This window comes from Sminthopsis crassicaudata, chromosome 2, assembly GCF_048593235.1.
Source record: "Sminthopsis crassicaudata isolate SCR6 chromosome 2, ASM4859323v1, whole genome shotgun sequence".
Taxonomy (NCBI): Eukaryota; Metazoa; Chordata; class Mammalia; order Dasyuromorphia; family Dasyuridae; genus Sminthopsis; species Sminthopsis crassicaudata.
In genome coordinates, this window is record NC_133618.1 from 267,681,288 (window position 1) to 267,707,307 (window position 26,020).

The 26,020-nt window shown below is 35.8% G+C and overlaps 1 protein-coding gene across 1 annotated transcript in view; it reads right to left on the reverse strand.

Annotated features, from left to right (window-relative positions):
* Positions 1-26,020, reverse strand: part of RASGRP1 (RAS guanyl releasing protein 1) — a 113,464-nt gene that overhangs the window by 18,345 nt on the left and 69,099 nt on the right. Inside the window, exons 3-10 of the mRNA XM_074289232.1 lie at positions 21,276-21,381; positions 13,976-14,038; positions 13,253-13,384; positions 9,418-9,571; positions 6,250-6,423; positions 4,539-4,655; positions 3,859-4,134; positions 1,805-1,885 (exon numbers count right to left, since the gene is read on the reverse strand). Coding sequence (XP_074145333.1) covers positions 1,805-1,885; positions 3,859-4,134; positions 4,539-4,655; positions 6,250-6,423; positions 9,418-9,571; positions 13,253-13,384; positions 13,976-14,038; positions 21,276-21,381 — 1,103 coding nt within the window. The remainder of the gene's footprint in view (positions 1-1,804; positions 1,886-3,858; positions 4,135-4,538; positions 4,656-6,249; positions 6,424-9,417; positions 9,572-13,252; positions 13,385-13,975; positions 14,039-21,275; positions 21,382-26,020) is intronic.

Consider the following 26,020-nt stretch of genomic DNA (forward strand, 5'->3'; position numbering starts at 1 on the left):
CTTCAGAATCATCAACAAGAAGTAATATAGATTGGTTTGAAGTTTTTGATTCCTGTTCAAACTGGGGAACACAAAGAAGCAGGAGAGAAGTAGAACAGAGGCATGTTGATTCTAATTTAAAACATGTAAATTTCTTCCCCCCGTTTTTTCCCCCTCTTCTTCCACAAGATGGCCATCATTAGACACAAATATACATATATTATCTTTTAAAATAATTATATACATATATATATAAAATCTTTAAAAATTTTATATATAGCCTTTTACATTTTAAAATTATTTTTATATATAATCTTTTAAAATCATATTATGAAAATGCTTATTTTATTCCATAAATTAAAAATAAAATAATAAAATGTTAAAATTTTAATATTAGAAAAACAAAAGCCAAAACACATAAATTTCTTTTTTTCTATTTTTTTTTTGCCCTTTCCCTTCCTCCCACCCCAGAGATGGCATTATTAGACACAAATATGTATATATCAGATTTAAAAAATTTATACTGTTATAGAAATGCTTGTTTTATTCCCCAATTAAAGCTTAATATTAAAAAAAACCTTAAAAATTCATACATTTCTTTTTTTCCTCCCCCTTTCCCCCAACTCCTGCCTCAGTACTCTAGAAATAGCTACCATTAGATATAAATATATATGTCTATAATTTTAAATATATATACACTATGTTATGGAAATGCTTATTTTATTACATAAATTAAAAACTGAATAAAAATTTAAAAAATAAAAAAATGAATAAAAATAAAAATTCATGCTAAAAAATCCCCCAAATATGTAAATTTCATTTTTACTTTCTTTTTTCTCTCTCCTCCTACCCTAGAGATAGCTATCATTAGATGCAAATAATTTACATATATATATATATATTCACACACATACACATTACCTTTAAAATTATATATATATAGTTATATTTTATATATAATCTTTTAAATTATTTTTTCTTTTACATATAATGTGTATTAAAATTGTATTAAGTTATGGAAATGCTAGCTTTATTAATCTTAATATTAGAAAAATAAAACCCAAAACATATATATTTATTTTTTTCTTCCTTTTTTCCCTTGTGCCTTCTATCCCCACCCTAAAGATGGCTACCATTAGACACAAATATGTATATATATATATATATATATATATATATATATATATATATATATATATATACATATATATAAATATGTATATATATACATATTTATATATACACACATATATATACACACATGCAGATATATATATATATATATATATATATATATATATATGAAATCTTTTAAAAAATTATTATACCATGCTATAAAATGTTTTTTTATTCCATAAATTAATAATATTTAAAAAATTTTAATATACTTCCCCAAACCTTAATAAAAAACAAGGAAAACAATCCTTTAAATCTCTTTCTGACAAAGTATCCCACCAACTTGCATACTTTGAGATTCTGAAGTGGCTTTTTTTTAAGTGGATGTCCCCTTCCTGCTCAATAGGAATAATGAACTTGAGCTCTCAATATACAGAAGAAATGACTTCAAGGTAGTTAACTTGGACTTGGTTCTGGTCTAAGATTCTTTCCAAAGGAATGAGACCTTCTCCTAACCTCTTTTCTTCATCACACTAAGCTTCCTTCACATAAAAGTTATGCCCCAGGGATTTGATAAAGACTTGTTAAACTGAACTGCATTAGCAACCAAAGTTTGAACTTTACAATAACTGCTCTAAGACCTGCCTGTATTGCATTAGTACACATTAATGGGAGTAGGGGGTCAATCAGTATATTGAAAAACACTTACTGGGGCTTTGTGATTTCTTGGTTCTCGGGCATATGAAAGCTCATAGATTTCATCTTCGGTATAGTAGAGGTCCAGGGATAACTGTAGATCAAACAAAGTTAGATTAACCTCTCACATATTTGTCTTTTCCCTTTAGAGTTTATATAACTTTTCTGTTCTTAGTCTACTCTTCCTTATGAGACTTATTGGCACAATGCATTAGAATTTTAACAACTATAACTATAGATGTGCTATGATCCAATCTGGTGGTGTTCATTCATCCAAGCAAATAGTTGCTTAGAATAGTTGATCCCCACTCCCAATGGGTGGGGATCAGCTTGTGAACAGATTTTACATATTGGGAACTAAAATTTTAGGAATTTATAAACAGCAATATGTTCACTCTCTCACTTTGAGTAATGTTTTAGACTTGGATTAGGTCTTAGAGAACATTGAGTCCAATCTTACAGATAAAGAAGGTGGCAGAGCAAAGATTAGGACATAGGTCTTCTGATGCCCACTCTGGGTTTTTTTCTACTATGCTCTTAAAGTACTTAGCAAGAAAGGGATCTTACAAGTCATCTAGATCAGCCTTTCTGCTTTCATAGATGAAGCAACTAAGGCCCAGCACAGAGGCTGTGACTTGCCCAGGTTTATACGGGGTAGGGTGGGACAGTTTTTGAACCTAGGTCCTCTGATTCCATTAAATTGTAAACTTTTTAAGGGCAGACACTATCTTTTGCCTTCTTCTATAATCCCAGTGCTTATCATATTGGCTGGTATTTGATAAATGGTTGAATGATTGATTGGCTCCTAACCTTGCATTCTTTCTATTTCACCAAGTTGGGCAGGCTATAATGATCATTCTTAGATAAAGAAATAAAAATACAGACAGTTCAACTCATTTCAGGATTTAAGTGTTCTTTTTTGTTATTCAGTTATTTTAATAGCATTTAACTACCTAATCCCATTTGGCATTTTCTTGGCAAAGATGCTAGAAAGATTTGTTATTTCCTTCTAGCTCAAGTGATAGTCTGGGGAAACTGAGGCAGTTAAAGGATTTATTTACAGTTGCACAGAAGTACCAACAACAATAACTAACATTTATATAATACTTACTGGCACTGTGCTAAGAACTTTGCAAATATTATCTCATTTGTTCCTCATAACAGCCTGGGAAATAAGTGCTATTATATATATATATATATATATATATATTTTTACAAACTGAGACAGATTAGAGGTTAAATGAGTTGCCTAGGTTCACTTGGTTAGTAAGTATCTGAGACCAGATTTGAACTCAGATCTTCTTGCTCCAGGCTCAGTACCCTCCTCTGCTCCCTAGCTGCCTCTGCCACATAATAAGTTAGTGGTGGAGAAGGGATTTAAGAACTCAGGTCTCACAATAGAACCTTGTCCTTTTAGAATTCCAGCTGCTACAAAAGCCACTTTGCATCTATATATTCTCCCTGAGACCAGAGACAGTTTTGACCAGAAGACAGTTATCTTCTACGCTAGGACACAGACTGACATACTAGGAGTTTAATAAATTTTCACTGATTGACTAGGTGACATTGACATTCTCTGTCCTAGTTTGTTATCTGGCTGTTTCCTAAGTCTTGGGACTTCTCATGTATATGGGGAACACCTACTTTGTTTGTTTTTACCCCATCTAATCTTTTTTTTTTTAACTGAAGAAATTGGGGTTGTGACTTGTCCAGGGTCACACAGCTAGGAAGTGTTAGGTATTTGAAGCAGGATTTGAACTCAGGTCCTCCAAAATGCTCTATCCACTGCACCCTCTAGCTGCTCCCTCCTCCATCTAATTTTAAAGACAGCTGTATGTTTGAGTGGATAGAGTGCTAGACCTGAGAACCTGAGTTCAAATCTGGCCTTACTTACTTGCCACTGGGCAACTCACTTAAACCCCATCGACCTCAGTCTTCTCATCTGTATAAACATCATTTGGCATGAGGACAAAATGAGATAATATTTATCGAGTTCTTTGCAAACTTTATAGAACTATATAAATACTAACTGTAATTACTGCAATGATAATGATTGGGCAGTCTCACCGTTAGCAAGTGCACCAAGTCCTTATTGGCTTCTAAGGGTGGCGCCACCTCCTGCAGTTGGACCAGCTCATTGATGTGGTTGTAGAGGGCCAGTAGCTTGTGAAAATTCACCTTCCTGTCTTCTAGGTAGTCGGGCATGGCTTCATGCAGGGAGATCAGGTCTTTGAGGTGTACACCCAGGATAGGAATCTTGAAGTGGGTGCACTCCCCATAGGCTCGCCGATAGTTGTCATAATTTCTACAGGAGGACAGTAGCTCAGTCATTTCATTAAGTACCTAGGGAGACATGAACATCAAAATCTGCTCAGATCAGTTGCATGGGAAGACAAATGTAGTTGGGAAGGACCAGAACATAAAGTGATTATTTAATGAGGAGGAAGGGACTGAGGGAGAAGAAAAATAAAAGGGATTAGAATGTGTTATTTTAGGGCAAGGACCCTGGTTAGCTTTTCTTTGTTCACCTAGGTACTTAGCACAATGCCTAGCATATAACCTAATAGATGCTTATCAACTGTCCTGTATCATTTAGCTTCCTTTGGATCCCTATGTAAATAAAGATTCTCATCCTCTTCTGGATTGAGTGGGGAGTAGATGCTGATACCGATGGAAGAAAGCTTGGGGCAATGTTCTCCTCTGGGCCTCCTGCCAAGCACCTGTGAAGTGAAGAAGGTAACACTGACCTTGTTGATTTCATGGGGGACATAGGAACTTGTCTCCTTCAGCCTGGAGATGGAACTGTGACACAGTCCTCCAATCACGGCCATCAACGTGTTAAAGTTCTGCAGCTGATGGAGTTTCTGTGGTACAACCCCAATAGAAAAAATGTTATCCATCCATCACTCAGTGTGAGGAGAACTAGTCTGCCTCCCTTTCCCCACTCTCCCACTGTTGGTTGCCACAAATTATTTTTTACACTAAATGAACACTAACAATCCAATTACAAACTCCTCTGTATTTCCCTCCTTAAATCTTTTTTAAGACTCTGGGAAGGAACTAAGACTATATTTCTAAAATGCATGTTGGGATTTCCAATGGCAGTTGGCTTTGAGGATTTGGACTCAAACTGGAGTTTCTCCTGGGGTGGGGGGATGCAGATGGTCAGGATGCAATCTCTTTGATTAAATGACTCCCATCCCCAATTTACATCACCTACACTTATCACCACATACCTTAAAACTTGCCAAGTAAGCTCCTTAAAGATGACAATGGTATTAAAAAACATCTTTGAATTTCCAGCAACATGGCAAGTGAAGAATTGTCTCAAAGCCTGGGAGATCAGGTTTCCATTATTGATAGATTCTGGCTGTGTGACCCTAGGAAATCTCTTAATGCTCTAGATGATTCTCTAAGACTAGAAATTATAGAGATGAGGGCCAATTCTAATTCTTCTGGAATTTTCCTGACCCAATGAAATCACAGGTCAAATACTTAATACAGTTTCTGCCACAAAATAGAGTCTCACCAAAGATTTACTGTGTTGTATTTATTGAATAAACATGAGCAGAGTTTCAAGGCTTTGAAATAAACCAGATCTACCTTCACCTTTCTTAAGAGATCAGAAGAATGTGCATTCAGAAGGTGGAAGATACATAAAGACCATCCATAAAGGATGTGGTAGAATTCTCTAGCCTAATATGTATATTTTGAGGAAAAAACATTTTAATTGGTTGAAATCTGTCTTAAAAAGTCTTTTCCTGAGAAATAAGCAGGTTGTTCAGAATTACTGAGGGATTGCTTGGACAGGAGCATAGCCATCACTCTAATGATTTACTGAATAGGGTAGGGTTCATTAACATCAATGTAGTCACCAAAGTGGCAGCTAGATGGCGTAGCAGATAGCACACCAGGCATGGAGGGAGGAAGACCCAGTTCAAATCTAGCCTCAGACACTTACTAGTTTTTTTTGACACTGGGCAAGTTATTTAACTGTTTGTCTTAGTTTCCTCATCTGTAAAATGAGGTGGAGAAGGAAATGACAAACCATTCCAATATCTTTGCCAAGAAAACCCCAAATGGGATCATGAAAAGTCAAGCATGACTGAAAACAACTCAATAACAATAGCTATCAAAGTTTTTGGGCTTTACAAGTTTTATTGATGCTGTTTGTTTTTTCACAATATATTCATTTCCAAATTTACCTGCCCCTTATTCCTTGTATCAAAAGGAAATAATGAGGTAAAACCAATCCAGAGATCAACTGGATTTGAATGCAACAGTAATATTCATCTCTCAACTAAGAAGGAAGTATACTACTGGATCTTGCTTTCCTGAGACTTCTTTATGTCCTGCTCCTCCCTGGGCTCCAAACTTTATGGAAAGTACATCTTAGGAGAAGACTAGGAGGACTGGTCATTTCAGAGACAGAGGTCAAGGACTTGAGTAATTACTTACCTGAGCCACCTTGATGAACTTGATGAAGACTTCAGCCCGGAGCTGCGGGGTGGGACGACTGAGTACCATCAGTTGTACCCATTGGGAGATGCCATTACATAAGGCGATGGAGCGCTCCATGGTTGGATTCTCTTTCACACAGCTATTCACAATGTAATTTTGATAATCTGAGAACTGACAAGAGAAATAGAGGAATCAGGAGGGTTGTCCTATTTTTTAGGAAACACTGTGTTGCATTTGATTGGACACACTCTGCCAATCATCAGATTTGTAAAGTGTTTTATAGTTACCAAAAACTTTTCCTCACAATGGTCATGGGAAGTGAGGTCAGTAATGCACATCATCTCCCCAACTTAAAGATGCAGATACTGAACTTCAGAGAGGTTAAACCACTTGCCCCAAATTACATGACACCAAGTCGTTTGTTCTTTCAAGTATTCAGCTAAGTGGAACAATGGATAGTACACTGGTCTTATGAGTCAGGAAAACCTGACTCCAAAACCTGAGTTCAAATCCTGAATTAGATACTTACTACTAGTTGTATAACTCTGAGCAAGTCACTTGACCTCTCTCAATCTTACAGTTCTCATCTCTAAAATGGGGCTAATAATAGCCTCAACATTACAATATCATCAAATCATAAGGTTTCTGTGAGGATCAAATGAAATATAATTTATGTAAAGTGATTTGTAAATCTTATATAATTATAAAAATACTAGTTATTATTACTATCACTATGTACTATAGAAACAAAACCTACTTTACTTGACTCCAAGTTCATAATAATAGCTCACTTTCATTTAGTTTTAAATGTTTATAATGGACTTTTCTGGGATTTGCCCAGTTCTTTGAAGTAGGTAGTATTAGCATCATTGTCCCCATTTTACAAATGGAAAATCAGACTCAAAGGAATTAAATGGGTTGATCCTGATCACACAGCTATTACTTCTCTGAAGGATTAGAACTCAGGTCTCTTGAGTAGGGACACTTCCAGCTCTTACCATGACATGATACCACCTCCCATAGAAACACAGAATAACAGAATCTCAGTAGGAAAGGACCTCTGAGGTCATCCAGTCCATTGCATAACTGACCAATAATCTACCCTGAAAAATAATTATCCAGGCTAGAAATAATTATCAATATTGTGACTATAAGCTATGTATCCCCTCCAGGTTCTTCCTGGTTCCCCCAAATATTAGTGCTCCCTGAAATTTCTCTCTTTGTTTCTTTCTCTCTCCTCTCTGCCTCTCCTTTCTGTCTCTTTCCTTCCTTTCCTTCCTCTCCCACCCCATTTTCTCTTCCTTCTCTCTTTATATGTATTTCTTTCTCCCTCCTTTATTTTCTATATAATTATCTCTCTATATTTTCAAAACTTATCTGTATACATGGTATTTTTGTCCCTCAGCATAAGTATCAGTTTTTTAAGGACAAAGACTGTTTCCTTTTTATCTTTGTAACACTAATGCAGCCACAGTGTTCGATACATAGTAAGTGCTATAACTCTTTGATGAAACAAAGTAAATTTGATACAATGCAGAGAAATAAAGTGATGGGAGCCCCAATAAGGCAAGCCACTTAACTTTCATTCCTCATTCCCCCCATTTGTAAAATTGTGTGCACACACATACATACACATATGTATTTGGCAAGCAGAGGGGGTGGGCTCAGTGGTCTCAAATGTTAGTGTTCTAAATCAATGATCTTATGAGCCTATAATTATTTACTTGCTTGAAAACAAATGTCATAGTAAGTATTTGAGGCTTAAGTGTATATTCCAGTTTGGTATGTGACTCCCTAACACAAAGGTGCCCCTAATAAATCAGCACCATCAATAGAAGGCAGGGTTTTTGCTTTCTCTAGCATTACCAACAACTTTTATAAAGTGTTCATATATTATATACTGGAGGGGTTTCAATTTCCTTCTCCAGCTCATTTTAAAGATGAGGAAATTGAGGCAAATAGGATTAAGTGACTTTCTCAGGATCACATAGCCAATAAGTGAATGATGCTGGATTGGAACACTTATCTTCCTGATTCCAGGTCTGGAACTTTATCTACTACACTACCTAGCTGCCTTACATATCAATGTTTCTAAGTATTGCTATTGCTGGCATGTGACCAGATACAATTAAGTATTGCATTTTTGGCAGGAAATTTGTAAAATATCATTGACTATAGGAAAAAAGACCCACGACTCAGGCACATGCATGGCTACTAGATCTGGGACACCTACAAATTTGAGACTTTGGAATTTAGTATTTAAGCCACATCATTATCAGTAGTAGCATCTCTCAGTGGCTTTCTCTCTAGTACATATATATTTTATTTCTTTTTCCCTCTTATGAAATAATATTAAAAAGGAAACAATAAACATCATAATCTATTTCCAACAAGATAGAGGACTTGACTTCTTGTGTTCCTCTTCCATCCAACTTTATATGCCAGATGATATATTTTCTAAAAATTGCCTAGATAAAACACAGACATCTTTAGAGAAATCTTCTATGAAAAAAGTTGCCGTATCATAGAGGAAAGAAAGTTGAATCTTGAAGGCAGGGACTGGCTTTTTCTTCTCATTTAAAAATTTTTCCTTTGTATTCCCAGTTATTGGAACAGTGCCTGACACATACCAGGAGCTTAATAAATGCTTGTTGAAAGAATGAATGCAAAGCAGTATCACCAGAATGTGCCAAGGAAAATACCAACTCACTTTTGCAATGATTTCTTACTTCCCCCATAATTTATCTGACCACTGGCATCAAACAGATCTTTAGTAGCTCTGATTGAGAAGGCACTGCCAGTTCAGATTTCCAGGGGTGATAAACTTCCCTTTTCAGCCCCGCTTTAGTGTGACTGCTTGGAAGGCCTGTTCCCTGTTAGTAGGGAGTATTAGCAGACTCAGTAGCTTGCCATTTGTTTGAGGCAGCTTCTTCTGTTTTGGGGCAGGGAATGCCTGAGTGAAGGGATTTGAACCCAAATCCCTTAACTACAGAGCTCTTTTCACTCTACCATGAGTGAATAGCAACAGGCACATATACCCACCCCTTGTTCCTTGATGGTTTATGCCCTGCCCCTTTTCTTGAATCTCGGCATTCATAGATCCTAAATCTCAGCTATGTGTTTTTCTCAGAAACCCCAAAGCATTCGCCAGTCTTCAAAACATACCGAGATCCTTCGGAAGGATTTGAATTCAAGGTAAGTCAGGTGTTCAGACAGTTCTCCTGGCTCTAGATGGTCAAAGAGAAGTGAGACTTTCCGTTTCTTACTGGTGTTGGGCTTTATCCGTTGAGTAAGCTTCCTAGACCAGTCTCGAGCATTGCTTTTGTTATGTGAGTTCAAGATAGATAGATGGGCAGAGAAACACCCAGAAGATGAAGAGAAAGGAAGAGAGAGGGAAGGAGGGAGAGGGAGACAGACATACAGAGATAGAGAGAAACACACAGAGACAGGAGAAGGAAAAAGCAAGAAAAAGAAAGGGACAGGAGAAGATGGAGAGAGAGAGAAACAGAGAAAGAAAGAGAAAAGGAGGAAGAGGGAGAAAAAGAGAGAGTTAGAGACAGAGAGAGGCAGAGAGACATACAAAGAGACACACAGGAGGAGATGATGAGGTTAAAAAGGAAGACAGGAGGAGGAAAAAGAAAAAAAGACAGAAGGAAATGGAGAGAAAAATACAGGGATAGGAGAAGATGGAGAGAGAAAAAGACAAGAGTCAGGAGACAATGGTGAGAGAAAGTAAAGAGAAAGAAAGACAAGAGAGGGAGGAAGAAGGAAAGGAAAGAGACATAGATTAAAATTAGTTTTTGTAAAAATAAAAAGGAAGGAAAGATGAAAGCAAGCAAGCAAAAAACAAAGAAAGAAAAAAAAGAAAGGGAGGGAAGAAGGAAGGAAGAAAGAAAGAAATGAGGAAAGAAGGGAAGGAGGCAAAAAGGGAGGGAGAAAAGAAGGGAGGGAGGAAGAAAAAAGAATTCTATTAATATTTGCCACAAGAATATAGATAACATTTATTTGGCTAAAACAATATAGCCTCAGAATTTCTTCAAGTCTTGGAGATGACTTTCAGATGATTGCAACCAAGAAATTTTCTTGGTTTTTAATAAGTACTTCAAATATGCTCCAGAGTAAAGCAAGTTTACTTCAAGCTAATTAAAGAGCCTAATAACAAAAACTAGTCATTGTTTCAGATACTTTATTACTAGTACTTTTGTATAAGTGTGTTGTATAGCCTACTTCTCCTCTTCCCATTTAATTAATGATTTCTATGTATTGGATCTTTTTTTTAACCTTAGATGTAATGGAGAGATGTGTAAAAATAAAAACAATGAGATAGCATCTTTACTTGGCTTTTTCTCCCTGGAAAGAAAAAAAACTTCCTATTTACTAGTATAGTATTTTACAAAAAAATCACTATTGAACACTTTGGGAAATGCAATATAGTGATAGAACTCAAATACTAGTCCCCCCCAAAATGGAAAGAATACAAAAAAAATAAAGTTGCTATTCCTAGTGAAAACTTGGCACACATAAGTATTTTTGATTTTAAATACAATATTTTCTATTTAACATTTCAGAGGTTTTGCTAGCATTAAGGTTTTTCTTTGAGCATCCCTACTCCTATCACATAAAATAACAGAGCTTTGTGGGAACCACATGTTGTCCTAAATAAATGTTCAGGGGGCTCTTTTGCATTTCATCCAATGCTGTAGAAATTCCATTAGATTCCTAAGACAACCAAGGAAATTAGACTAACCCAGGCTTATTGTTGGTCAGTAGTTTCAGTCATATCCAATGCTTCATGACCCATTTTGGGCTTTTTTTTTCCTTTGGCAAAGCTACTGAAGTGGTTTGCCAGTTCCTTCTCAAGCTCATTGTACAAACAGGGCTTAAATGATTTATCTAGGATCATACAGCTAGTGTCTGAGGTCACATTTGAACTCAGGAAAATGAATCTTCCTGATTCCAACCCTAGTGCTCTATTCATTGAGTTACTTAATGCCTGCTCATTCTTATTTATCCTTCCTGTTATTTGGTGATAGCATGTATTCTATTCTTTTATTCCTGCTTTTTTCACTCTATATAATTTCACAAAGGGTTTTGCAGATTTCTTTACATTACTTAGAGATTCAAGGGAGCTCAGATCCCTCAAAGAGGAGAAGCTGAGATGGAAAGATTAGGTAACTTGACCTGATCACAAAGGCAAAATGCAGCAGAACCAGTATTTGATCCCAGGTCCAGAGATTCAAAATCCTGCATATTTCTCACAATAACATACTATTATTGATTTTAAAAATCATTCTATTTCATTACTTGGCTGAATTACTTCTTCACAATTAAAATAAGTGAATTACTATTCTGTCTTCCATTTTTCATTTTTAATACTTGTTTTTATCTTTGTCTATATCTGTATATTTATATATATATATATATATATACACATACATATATATATATATATATATATATATATATATATATATATATATATATGTATGTATGTATTTTTTTTGCTTTAGTACCAGATTGGTTTTTATACCTACTACTAAATATGTTTTGAATTATGGAGGTACAAGATCATCTGGTCTAATTTCTTTTCTATCCCTTACAGGGTGCCCCTCAATATTCTTGTCCATTTGTTTTTGCACATTCATTCTACTATGATTTTATTCCTTCCACAAAGGAACTCCTTGCTTGTTATTTATTTCAATGTCCTTTCCACTATCCCATTCTTAGCACAGTTAGCTACCATAGAGCAGGACCAGTGATCCATAAAAGCTAGTCATGGGGTTTATTCTGCTTGGTTCCAGGGGATAGAACTAGGAGTGATGGGTAAGCTGCAGAAAACTATTTTGCTTGGTTTAAGGGAAAAGTTATAAAAATGATTTTTAGGTGTTTTCCAATTCTTAATATTCTGTGAATGTCAAAGTTCAACAACCTGTGGTATTTTATTACACAATGTGTATTTCCCTGGATTGGGCTAACTAGATGGTTCAGTGGAGAGGGCACTGGGCCTGGAATCAGAAAAGATCTCAGGCACTTACTAGCTGTGTGACTCTGGGCAAATCATTTAACTCTGTTTGCCTTAATTTACTAGAGATGGAAATAGCAAACCATTCCACTATTTTTGATAAGAAAAATCCATGGAGAGCATGGTCTACAGGGTCATAAATACTAAGATCTCTAATTAAGTCTTCTGAGTTCAAATCTCAGCTTATCTGCTTATTTCCTATATGGCCTAGGGACAAATAATTTTACTTTTCTGTACCTTAGTTTCCTCGTCTGAAAAAAACTGAGGGGATTATACTAGTTGACTTTGAGGTCCCCAAATCCTTACCAGGTATAAAGCTAAACCTATGGCCCTATGATGTGTTCATTAAATAAGATAAAACATTTAGCACTGTGCCTGGTACACATTAATAAATGCTTGTCATTCCCCATTTCCTATTGCCTTTGATAATACCATTACCATCTTCATCACCATCACTGTCATCATAAGTGAGATTTATAAAATATATTTTACATTTTGCAAAAAAGATTTATATATGTTTTCTTTATTTGAACCTCATAACAAATCCATAAAAAGCTATTGTATTAAAAGCATCCATTCTATAGATGAGTAAACTGGGGCTCAAAAAGATTAAATGACTTGCCCATGGTTATACTTTCTAAATTAATATCTATGAAAAATCAGTATCCCTTAGCCTTTCTTTTCTTTTTCTTTTTTTTTTTTTAATTAAAACCTATTTCTATCTTTGGCCTTAGGATTCATTTTCAGCTACTATACCAGTATGCTTTTCTTCTTCTCTTCCTAGTTAAAGAATCAGGCTTTTCCAAAAGTGAAAACTTTTCATAAAGTGATGTGAGTCATCCTTACAGAGAGGTGGGCTTCTTTGAATAAGTTAGCTCACAGCAGTTAGCAGCAGCAGCTGCTGCTGTGGTACTTTCACTATGACTGTATAACAGAAGCAACGTGACTTTGAAAGGTTACTCCAAACTTGACACTCACATTTGAGTTGTATCAATTAGGCGGCAGTGTAACTCCTCACCATTAGCTTTGACCAATTCCTGAAACTCCTCCATAGTGTTTGTCAAGCTGGCATCCAATTTAAACATGACCCAGAATTCTGTTATCCAATATCTACAAGGAAGAGATTAAAAACCAATCAGTTCAGAGTGTAAGGAAGAAAGACTTTTCCCCTTTGGATTCCCAAGAGTAGTAATAACAAGAAAGTGGCTTAATAAAGAGATCTTGAGGAAGAAAAAGATGGAGTTTGGCTTTTATTCATTTTTGGTTTTAGTAACTGAAAAAAATTGAAGTCACTGACATTCACTTGGCTCTATGCACAAAAGCACATGAAATTCAGATGAATGTGTGTTAAAATTGAAGGAATCCTTCATCATCTTTTGACACCTCCACTTATATTCTATGTCAAATAGTTAAGAAGATTCAAGAATGAATTTGCATACTTTCTTGTAGTTAAAAGCAGTGGAGTTAATAAGTTCAAGTAACATGGAAGAAAATTAGTATGAATTTCCAGAGTAAACATTCTGTCATTTACATTCCAATTCTGAGAGATATATGCATGGAATAATTCATGCATAGAATGAGGGGGAAAAAGTGGAGGCCTCCTGAAAAAGAAAGACTGAATGTCACTCTCTCCCTTTTCCTGTATACTGATTTTATTTCTTCTAATTCTGGAAAGTCACTGCATCAAAATAGAAACCTTACCTTACAAAATAGCAGATCTTCAAACAAAGGCTAGGTGAATTCTTGGCCAAAGCATCCTTATATGTAGGGTTTTGGTTAAGGAAAAAAGAAGCCTTTGCTCATTACATCAAAGCAAAATATGTCTTCTTATTGAGAGGTACAAGTCCTTACAAATACCTTTTATCATATCCAAGCACCACATATCATCATTTCCCCCATCTACTCTTTCTGAATCTCTAAAGTATGCAAACACTGAAAAAATTTCCTTTTTCAAATAATAGTTTATTTTTCCAAATACATGCAAAGATAGTTTTCAACATTCACCTCTGCAAAACCTTATGTTCCAAATTTTTCTCTCTCTTCCTCTCCCCTCCATAAGATACATAAGCAATCCTATATAGGTTAAATGTACAATTCTCCTAAACATATTACTATGTCATGCTACACAAGAAAAATCAGGTCAAAAGGGAAAAAATGAGAAACAAAAAAAGCCATCAAATAATAACAATGAAAAGGTAAAACTATTAAAGCATTTTCTTTATATCATATAATAGTGATTTATTTTCTGTCTAACCCCTAGTTTCTTGTCCATTTGTGTCCAATTCTTTATGACCCCACTTGAGGTTTTCATGGCAAAGATAGTGGATGAGTTTGCCATTTCCTTCTCCATCTCATTTTATAAATAAGGGAAATAAGGCAAACAGAGTCAACTGATTTGTATAAGCTAGTATTTGTATATAGCTAGTAAATGTCAGAGGCTGGATTTGAATTCAGGAAGATGAGTTTTTCTGACTTTAGGCCTAGTGCTTTACCCATTGCTCCACCTAGTTGCCCCTAATCCATTATAGTCATGCCAAAAAAGAATATTCTAACTTAAATGAATTATAGAGAAAATCTGTAACATTTTCAGGTCATAAATCTTTGTGGCCTTAAATTCCAGTCCCATTTTTTCAGATGAGGAAATTGAGGCTCAAGAAGAGTCCATGGGCCATAGATTTAAAACTGGAAGTAGCCTCCGAAATCATCTAGTCTTAACCATATCTGTAGAAACAGGCCCAGAGAAATTATCACTTGTTTATAGTCCCACAAGTACGAATAGGTAGAATTTAAACCAATGCCTTCTATCCATTTCAATTTACTGAAAGTCTGCTCTGTGCCACAGGGGATGTGGAAGGTCATGACAGTATAAGGATGAAGATAAGAGATAGTTTAAAATAGATGCACATTAGTATTGTGGAATTAGAAAGAATTGAGGGCTGTATAAAGGATAAGAGAAGTAGTATGGTGTAATGAAGAGCCAGTCTTAGTTAAGGAAGTATTGGATTTGAATCCTGCCTCTGATATATACCATGTGAACCAGGGTAAATTACTTAACCCACAACATTCCCATGACACTTTTAAGTTGTAATCTGTATTATTAGAGGGAATTTTCTATAGCAATGAAATCATAAATCTTGACACCTTCCACCTTCAAGAAAAAGTACAAGATGTTATGGGAATGGAAGGAGGTCACTCTTTGCTAATCATTCGATGCTGGAAGTATGACAGAAGTTTCATAGAGAATCATGGAGGATTTGAATGGGGCCTTGAAGTTCAGGATCTCTGCTTCTTCTTTAAAATGAGCTAGGTGAACTCTAAGTTCCTTCCAGCTCTAAGTCTAAATTTTATCATCATATAAGTAGAATTTTTATAAGTTAAGAAGTGGAGTTGGGGCAGGGAGGGCAGTGCTCCACAGAGGAAATAATATGAGAAAGATGATGGAGGCAGAAAAATATAAGGCATGTTTGGGGAATGACAAAAAATTCAAATTTGGAAGGATAGGAAATACAAAGAGAATAATAAAAAATATTATTACCTTTCAAAATAGCAGTATTATTACCTCTCAAAAGGAGCAAAAGATCATCCTACTTTAAAGGAACTATCTAATGGAAGTTGAAGCTTGAATTGAAGATGAGGAAGCACATATAATAACTCCTCTTGGGTGAAGTTTGATAATAAATAGGGAAGAGATAGGCTAGTCATTCAAGGAATTATTGGGGAAATATTGGGAACAAGGAGAGAAAAAATCAACAGTGCTGGGGCACTGTGTTAAGCACTTTACAAATATTATCTCATTTGATTTGATGCTCACAAGAAGTCTGTGAAGTGGGTACTAATATTATCTTCATTTTACAATTAAAGAAACTGAAGGGGGAAGAGGTTAAGTGACTTATTCTGAATTTAAAAAGAGGAAAGAAAGATTGGAAAACTGTAACACAATGCTGTAAGAATGGGATTAGGAGTGCTAAAGCTCAGTGTGCTGAGGCTGCCAAGCAAAGCTTAAGAAAAAGAAAATATTTTTAAAAATCTATACTGAGGAAAAAGAATAGGATTAAAGAAGGGACAAATCTTTCACTCAGGATGGAGTGGAAGATGATTATAAATGACAGAGAGAATTCCAAACTCAACTCTGCTTTTTGCTTTTTTTTTTTTTCTGCCAAGGAAAGAATGATGTTTGGATTAAAAAGAACAGCCAAAATGACTATACCTAAATAAGTAAGGAGATAAAGTACCTAACTCTCCTTTAAGAATTTTAGACATCAGCAAATAAAGACTTCATTTCTCAAATGTATAAGGAGCTGGATCAAATTTATATAAAAAATTAAGAGCCATTCCTCAGTTGATAAGTGATCAAAATATATGATCTATACCCAAAATGTTATCAAATCATGCATATCCTTTGTGCTAATAATACTACTAATAGACATGAATCCTAAGATTTTTTTTTTGTTGTTGAGGCACTTTGGGTCAAGTGACTTACCCAGGTGTGTGACTTGCACACACCTAGGATGTATTAAATGTCTGAGGCCATATTTGAACTCAGGTCCTCCTGACATTAGGACTAGTGCTCTATCCACTGAGCCACTTAGTTGCCCCTCTAAGACATTTTTTAAAAAGGAAAACCTATATGTATAAAAATATTTATAGCAGCTCTTTTCTTAGGACAAAGAATTGGAAGCTGAAGGGATGTCCGTCAATTAGGGAATGGCTGAATAAATTGTGATATGTGATTATGAAGGAATGCTTTTGTTGTATTAAGAAAATGATAAAGAAGTTGCTATCAGAAAAACTGGAAAGTCCTCTGTGAGTTCAAGCAAAGCAAAATGTATTTCATACATAGTAATAGCAAAGTTGTGTGATAATCAGCTGTGAATGACTTTGCCATTCTCATCAATACAACGATCCAAGATTACTCTGAAGGATTTATGATGAAAAATGCTAGCCATACCCAGGGAAAAATTATTGTGTTTGAATAGAGATTGAAGCAAACTTTTTTATTTTACTTTTTTTCTTGAGTTTTTTTTTTTTTTTCTGGAGGAAGGTGAAGATCTGTTTTCTTTTGCAACATGACTTTTATGAAAATGTTTTGCATAACTTCACATGGGCCTTCTCAATGGGGGGAGTGGTAAGAATAAAAGGGAATAATTTATAATTCAAAATTTTAAAAACAAATCTTAAAAATTGTTTAAACATAAAGAGGGAAATAAAATTATTAAAACATAAAAAAGAATTTGACTCTTCTACCAAAAGAACAAGCAGATAAGATTTCTGAGACATTTTCAGTGCTCCCAAAGAGATCCTAGAGAACAAAAGAGAAGACCCAGAACTGGAGAAAAGGACAGATATTCTGATTTTAGGAAGAAGAAAGAGAATGAACTCTGGAAACAACAAACCAGTGAGTTCATCTCTGATTCTTAGAGAATGTCTCCTAAAAAAACTGGTAGTAATCATAAAAATCTAGCATGGAATTCTGACCATTTAACTTTAACATTCTGATTTGATATGCTGAAATGTTGAAAATTACTTTTACATATAACTGGAAAAAATTAACTACCATTAAGTAATATTTTATATATAATGTACATATATGTGAATTTGTAAGAAGTAATATTTAAAAGTATCACCTCATTTGTTTTATTTAGGGTGGCTTTCTAGTTAGCCCTCCCTTAATCTCAACCCTCATAAAAAGACTCATGTACTAAAACCAATTCTCTTTCTATATGTATGACTTTGAGTAAATTCTTTGCCTGTCTAGAACTTATTTCTTCCTGAACTATTGGCTTAGCTTAGAAGTTCTCAGTCTGGTCCAGATATCTTCAAGGTCAAAACTCATTGTAATGCTAAAGCTTTTAAATTTCTAATACAACAAATATTGCTGGATTACATTGATTAAACAAAAGCTTTTGAAATGGGGAGCATCAACAACTTTAAAGAGTGTAAAAGGACTTGAGACCAAAAAGTTTGAGAACTGCTAACCTAGAGATCTCCTGAAGTCACAACCTCAATTGGGTCCCAAGCCAGAATAAAACAAAAACCCAAGATATGAGGGAATATATCTTTTAAACTGCTTGAGTCACCTTAGGGGCATTGTGTAGTCAACAGGGCTAGTGAGGAAAGGGATATTTGTTGGAGAAGTGGCAGAATGTGGGTGCTCCAGGCCCCTGACTCGCTCAGTTTTCTGAGGCTCAGAGACTTCACCTTCCTAAGCTTTTCTCTCTTCATTCAGTTCAGTTTCCAAATGTTCCACATGGAGTCTTCAGGCATTTGAACTATGTGAGGTCTTAATTTTATTTTCCATAATGGAAAAAATGAACTGGACTAATTGAGTGAAAAATTATTGTATTTTTTTGAGTAAGAACTGAATTTGGAAACATCCTACATCAAGGGTAAATGATTTTCTGGGACATCTTAAGTTTCTCTTGGTGTGGCAGCTGTTATCAATCTAATCCCTCTTCCAAGGGGACATGCCATGGTGAAAACTGGCACACTAGAGCATAGCACACTAGAACATAGGACAAACATGATCATGTAGAATTTTTAGGTGTGCAGAGCACTTTATACATATATCATCTGAGTCTCACAATAAACCTGTGATGTAGGTATTAAATATATCAACCCTATGAGAGACAGGAGAGATAAGTGATTTGCCCATGATCATTTACCTAGAAACAAAACTTTAACTTAGTCTTCCCATCTCCAAAATAAGCACTTGCTACATGGGAATAACTCTGAAGGATTTCTCTCTATCATAACAACTTGTGTCCATTCTTGGCTACCAAGTCATTTACTGGGTCCCTCAGCTTCTGAGGCAGCTGTTCTCCTTTACTCACCCTTTATCTTCTTCAGGGACCATATCTTGCAAATGAAACATATAAGGGTGGGGTTAGAGCTTCAGAGTTTCTTCTTCCTAAATTAATGGGAAAATACAGGACAGGCACACTATAGAAATCCACCATCTGAGAAATGGAAATATCTTTCAAATATCATCTTCTCACATCTCCTCATGTACTTCCTTGGGTTGTGTAAGAATTTTGGCTGAGATAGTAGAAAAGAAATCTTTTATTTCTCTCAGTATCCAAGTGCATGAGAAGGTCTGGTGATTGCTATTGGATCTCTGCAGCTACATTTACTCAGATAACAATGACCAATGAGAGTTTTCATGACCTTCAAAGTTTAAGGTGTACATTCCAAAATGGACAAGGCTTTTAAATATTCTCCAAGAAATTTTTATTGACTGTGCTATTATTTATGAGGATCTTCTGAAATCTGATATTATGAATCCCTTAATGAAATTGGTCTGCTGGGAAGTAATAATGATTAAACCTGAAGATGCACATATGACATCATCATCATTACCATCATCATCAACCAACTCATCAATAAAAATTTATTAAGGGGCTACTATGTGTTAGGCACTGTGCCAAGCAGTAGATCATAGCTCTAGAGTTGGATGCAAGCTTGGCATCCATTTAATCCACTCCCTTTCATTTGACAAATGAAGAATCTGAGGGAAGAGAAATGATTTGTCACCTGTTGCCCAAGGTAACACAGGTAGTGAAGATCAGAAGTGAAATCTGTATCCACCTCTGCTGTCTCCAGGGCCACTGTCCCTTCCGTTGAAACAGTAACTTCTGAATGAACAAGAAGAGGTTGAAAGATATGGTAGAACAGAGACTCTGGAGTCAGATGACCTAATCCCACTACTGACACTTTCTACCTCTGTGACTTTGGGCAAATATCTTAAATTTCCATGGCCTCAATTTTCTCATCTGTAAAATGACAGCTATGGATCCTCTAGATCCTCTATGATCCTCTAGAGTCCATCTATATAGATGAGGTAGAGGAGAACTAAGTCTTTGCCAGTTAGAAAGCAGTAGTTTATTCATCTTAGACTTTAGATCATAGATGACATAGATCAAAGCTTCTTAAACTGTGAGTTGCAACCCTATATGAGACTGTGTAAAAGAATGTGAGCATCATGAAAATTTTGGCAACAGTAAAAGGTATCAAATATTCCACCAAGATTTAATTCTTTATACAAAAATAAATAAATACTTCATATCATTAGTGTGTAAACTTATTTTTATCTTTAATACATAGTAAATTATATATATATGTATATATCAAAGAATAATTTTAAAATAAATTTCTTTATGATCTATTCTGAATAAATGTTTGATTTGTATACCTATTTTATATACTTTTATACCTGGAGTCATGTAAAATTTTCTCAAGCAAAAAGGAATCACGAGAGGAAAAAAATTTAACCTAAATAATGTCTCCCACTGTGTTTTACACACATAATCCAACTAATCTCATGACAAACTCCACTTGTGTTCTCAGGAGCTAATCCTGAGATTGTGGAAGTCTCAGGGAATCTTCTGGTGTTCCTAAGTGACTTCTTGGCAAGGGAGGCTAAAAAACAACCATATTGAGATACCAAGGGGGTAGACTCAAATACTTAAATGCAGAGAAGTCATCTATTTTTCTTTGATTTGTGTCTTATATAATGTTACATCATCATTGTTTTCTGTAGTAATTTATTCAAAACTCAGCATTGTACCTTACACATAGTAGATTATTATTGCAGTTTGGCTATTTTGATCCTTCATGATCCTATTTGAGGGTTTTTTAGGGAAAGATACTGGAGTGATTTGCCATTTTATTCTTCAGTGAATCCATTTTGTTAGGTAATCATAAATTAAATTGCAGTTTGGCTATTTTGATCCTTCATGATCCTATTTGAGGGTTTTTAAGGGAAAGATACTGGAGTGATTTGCCATTTTATTCTTCAGTGAATCCATTTTGTTAGGCAATCACAAATTAAATGACTTGCCCAGGGGTGCACACCAAGGAAGTATCTGAGGCTGGTCTTCCTGACTACAGGCCCTGTGCAATATCCATTGAGCCACCAAGCTGCCTCTACAATAGGCACTACCCTCTCTCTCCTTCTCCCCTTTCTTCCCTGCTCAGAAATACAAGTTGCAGTGATAAAGGATATAATGCGATGAGTTTTTGGAGCAAGTCGGTAGAGGAGATGAGGAGACGGTGCATTGTTAGCATCACTTGTAGCAGCTGGTTACTCCGACACAGATTGCCATCTGTATCTAGAAAAATAAATTGAAGCATATGCATTAGGCATTGGCAGGAGAGAGGTAACCCAACAGAAATACAAGCCAGATATCAGGGCATGCTTTTTTTTTTTTTCAAGTTTTAAAATTATTTGCAGCCTCTGTGTGCCTTCTTCCCACTCCACCCCCTCCTTTCCTCCTCTTGTCTGTCCTTCTCCCTGCCCCTTACTTAGCCTTTGTAACACACATCATTTGGACTGTTTCACTGCTTATAAAAATCTCCTTCTGAAGGTGACAAGAGGCAGGGAGAAGAAGGAAACTCTCATCAATCCATTTTTGGCCTTCGTCACCAGATGGCTGGTGAGGGAGGAGGGTGAGGCTGGTGGTAAATGTGGGAAATGGGGGTTATTTGTGGAATCCACTAACCTATGGTCTGTCAAATCTCCAACAACATACACAGCTGAGGACTGATGGCATCTTTTTCAGCATTCCTCATACAGTTTGGGACTGCATTCTGTACTAGAATTCTGGATACTGGTTTAGAAAAGGGGGCTCAATCTGATGATTGGCTAGTATGGAGCATAGGAGCACCTATTTTCCCTTCCATTTTCCCTTCCAGATTTAATTCAAAGTCATTTCAGAAATAAAGAAAATATCATTTTCCAAATTTCACCAAGTGATGAAGGATTCAGAGCATTAATTAGCTGGGCTTAGGACCTTGGAGTTTGACTTCAATTTAATACCTATTAGATCTGTTTTCATCACCAGCTTTTTTATTAAGATCTTGAACAATTTGTGGATTGTAGATCATTGATTAGTTAATATATGCATTTTATTTTCCCTGTGTCACTCTTAAAAATACCAAAAAATGAGTATTTTTCTTGAGTATTCACATGGAATAAATTTATGTAAAATTAAATAAAATTACACATAATTTTTGCAAAGCCTTCATTACTTATTTTGAACCACAGAAATAGAAGAAATAAATTTCAATTCAATTCAAAATTTAATGCTATGTACAGAGCACCATGTGAGGTCATAAGATCATATATTTAGAGCTGAAAGGTACCTTACAAGTTAATGAATACAGCTCCTGCATATTATGGATGAAGAAACTGAAATACAAAAAAGTTAAATGACTTGTCAGTACCTGAGGCAGAATTTGAATTCAGCTCTTTCTGACTCCAAGTCTAGTGTTCTATTCACTATGTCCCCTACCTGCTTAGGTACGAGGAGTCTCTGTTTTCATTGAGCATATATTTCAGGATGACAATTGATGCCCATGGAAAACAATGGAAATCTAAAGGAAAACATCCACTGGTAATGCCCTCAAAGTCCCAGACCAACAAAGGACTGGAATGAAGAATGTTGAGGAATATAATTCCCTGCTAAATGCTGTAGAAGACTACATGCTTTTACCTAACTTTCCCAGCTACTATTACCAGCTCCATCTAGATGTAGAAACATCAAACCACTTAGATTCTTCACCATATGATTTCCTTTGTATTCCTTTGTAATATACACATTTTCCCTTGTAAAACCTTATTTCAGCCAATTGAAACTTTTATCCTAGAATTCTAATTGGAAGCCAGGACACAATTGAGTTCATAGGATTCTCCACATTTTCTTTTGTCCTTGTTCTATCACTCCTGCAATCTCTCTGTTTATTCTCATCCTTATCCATCCCAGCCATATTTTTCCCCAGCCTTTCCTCTGTCTCTTTCTTCCTTTCCATTGGGACCTCATATCATTGTTAACAAATGTCCCTTCATCCTATAAAAGTACCTTGTATATAAATGTGATTATCATTATTGTTATTGTTCCTTTTATACTCTTCTAGCCTCTAACAGAAACCTGACCTTTTGCTAAAAGCATTTACACTGGGCTAAGAATTGATGTAACTCTTACTCTCCAGTACCATTTCTGGAACTTTACTTTTTAATGATCATGCACCTCTTTTCCATTGAAGTTCACTTTATACATATTCATCTGCTTGTCAAGCTCCTTGATGCTATCAATTACTGTCTCCTTTGCCACCAACTTTTTTGTCCATGTCTCTTTTGTCCCATTTTTGTCACCAACATTACTTAGCTTACAGTCTTCCTCTCTCTAACCCATCCTTGCTCTCATCCTCAATGACTTCCATACTCAATTAGGTGTTCCTTTGAACAGCCTAATTTCCAAGTTCATCAGCCTTCTGGACTCCATGGCCATCATTGAGGGGGAGCAATGGGAAAAAAAGGCCACTGTCCTTGCCACCACCAAGTGCCATCAATCCTGATCCATATCTTGCCATTGGACCCGGATGGCTCTGGAAAAGAAAGTGAGGTTGATGCCTTTGAATAACCCTCCTCCACTTCAATCCAATTCACTTGCATATCATGGAATAACTGTCCTCATGTCATGGCTCTCTTTGAGAATGAAGGACAAACAACAATAACAATAAGTTCAAGAGCTTTTTCAGGGTCAGACCCTCCTTTCCCAATTCCCCACTCTTCCCAGGTGCCTATAACCATCATCTTGGAACACAACCCTTCTGTTGTGGACCTGGCAACTACTTCTGCAGCAACTGAAGGCTCAGAAAACTGTAGACAACCAAAGCTTAGCATGATAGAAGGGTTCAATATCAGAAAAAGGTATGATTTTTTTATTAGTGGCTATGCTATTAAAGATGATGCATTTACCATCTGCTTTGCTTCTGTACCCTAAGGAGATGGAACCTTTCCATCTGATTTGTAGCTGAGACCTCCTGTATATGCTACCCCCATTAGAATGTGGGTTCCTTGAGAAGAGGGTCTATTTCCATTTTCTATTTGTGGGCCCTCCCCCATTTTCCTTGAACTCAGCCCCACCAGTACTTTGTATATATTAAACACTCAAAAGATGTTCATTCATTCATTTCCATTCTATCACAGTCACCAACAGAGGTGACTATACCTTAGATTTGATCATAACCCTAAACTGTTTTATTTCAATGATTTTAGGAAAATTGCCTCACTGACCATAACCCTCTTTTCACTTTTCCACCTGCCTTCCAGGCATTTCCTAAAATTATTCTTCCTGCTTCCCATGATTTCTAGTGCCTTCACTGTTGTGTTTCCTAATCCATTACTCCTATTCTGGCCGCAACTTCCCACTCTTCAGGCTCAAGAGAATCAGTTCAAAAAGTCACAGTCTTCTCTACTACCCTCAACTCCTTGCTCCCTGTCTTTCCAGAATTCAGGCCCCATCACCTCAACCTCAGACAATGTCAATCATCTGTCTGTCCCAATTCTTCTTTTTTTTTCTTTTTCTAGATCTTTATTTTTATATTTTATTTTTAGTTTTAATAATTTTTTAATTTTCAAAATACATGCAAAGATAATTTTCAACATTCACCCTTGCAAAACCTTGTGTTCCAAATTTTTCTTTCTTCTTTTCACCCACCCTCTCCCCTAGGAAGCTTGCAAGTAATAAACATGTGTAATTCTTCTAAATGTATTTCCACATTGACCATACTGCACAAGGAAAATTAGATCAAAAAGGAAAATAAAAACAAGCAAACAACAACAAAAAAGGTGAAAACTATGTTGTGATCCACATTCAGTCCCCATGGTCCTCTTTCTGGATGCAGATGGCTCTCTCTATCATAAATCTATTGGGATAATGCCTCAACTCTTGAATTGAATGGAGCTAGAAGAAGTCATGAAACTCTGCAGCCTCAGTCCTCCCCAAATTCATGTTCCCTAATCCCTTCTGCAGGTCAACTTTTTAGCTCTTTCCAATCATCATTCACATTCCCACAAGTCCAAATTTTCTACCTTTTTTTTTTTTTTTAACCTTCAGGAGCCTTACATCTTTATACCCTCTTTCTCTTAGCAGACAACTTATCTATTTCACTGAAAAACATTTTTTTCCCCTTACCTATTTTATCTCATATCTTCTATGAGTTAGAGGCAATGAGGGGATGCAATGGATAGAGCACCAATCCTGGAATCAGGAAGACTTGAATTGGAATCTAACCTCAGAACTAGCTGTGTAATCCTGGGAAATCAATTAACCTTTGTCTCCTTCAGTTTCTTCACTTGTAAAATGTAAAGCATTCAGTACAGTGCCTGATACATAGTAGGCACTTCATTAATGCTGATTTCTTTCTTTTATTCCACAACTCAAAAATCTCTATTTTCACTCATTCTCTCCTGTTTTGCCTTAGTCTTGGGATCAAGTGTCTCTTTTCTTTAACAAGATTAAATCCTTCTATTTGTGCCCTTCATCCCATCTCCTTTGGAAACAATCTCTTTTTCTCCTCTTCAATCTCTCCTCATTTATTGGTTCTTTCCTCATTGCCTAATAACATCTAATTTTCTACATTCTTAAAAAAAGGCTTTTACAAGATATTGCCCTATTCTTTCAAATTTTTGTTCCATCTTTTACTGCAAGACTCCTAGAAAGAGCAGTCTACACTTGCCTCTTTGCTCCTCACCACCCACCGTCTTCTGAAGTTTTTTCAATCTGTCTTTGAATCCCATCTTCCATAAGAAAACATTCTCTCAAAGATTACTCATGATTATCTATTTCTCGTGTGTGAATCCCTCATCATGATCTCTATGTAGGCTATGTGTATGTGTATGTCCTATAAGTAGAGATAGATAGAAAGATGTGCATGTGTGTATGTACACACACATATCTGTGAGAT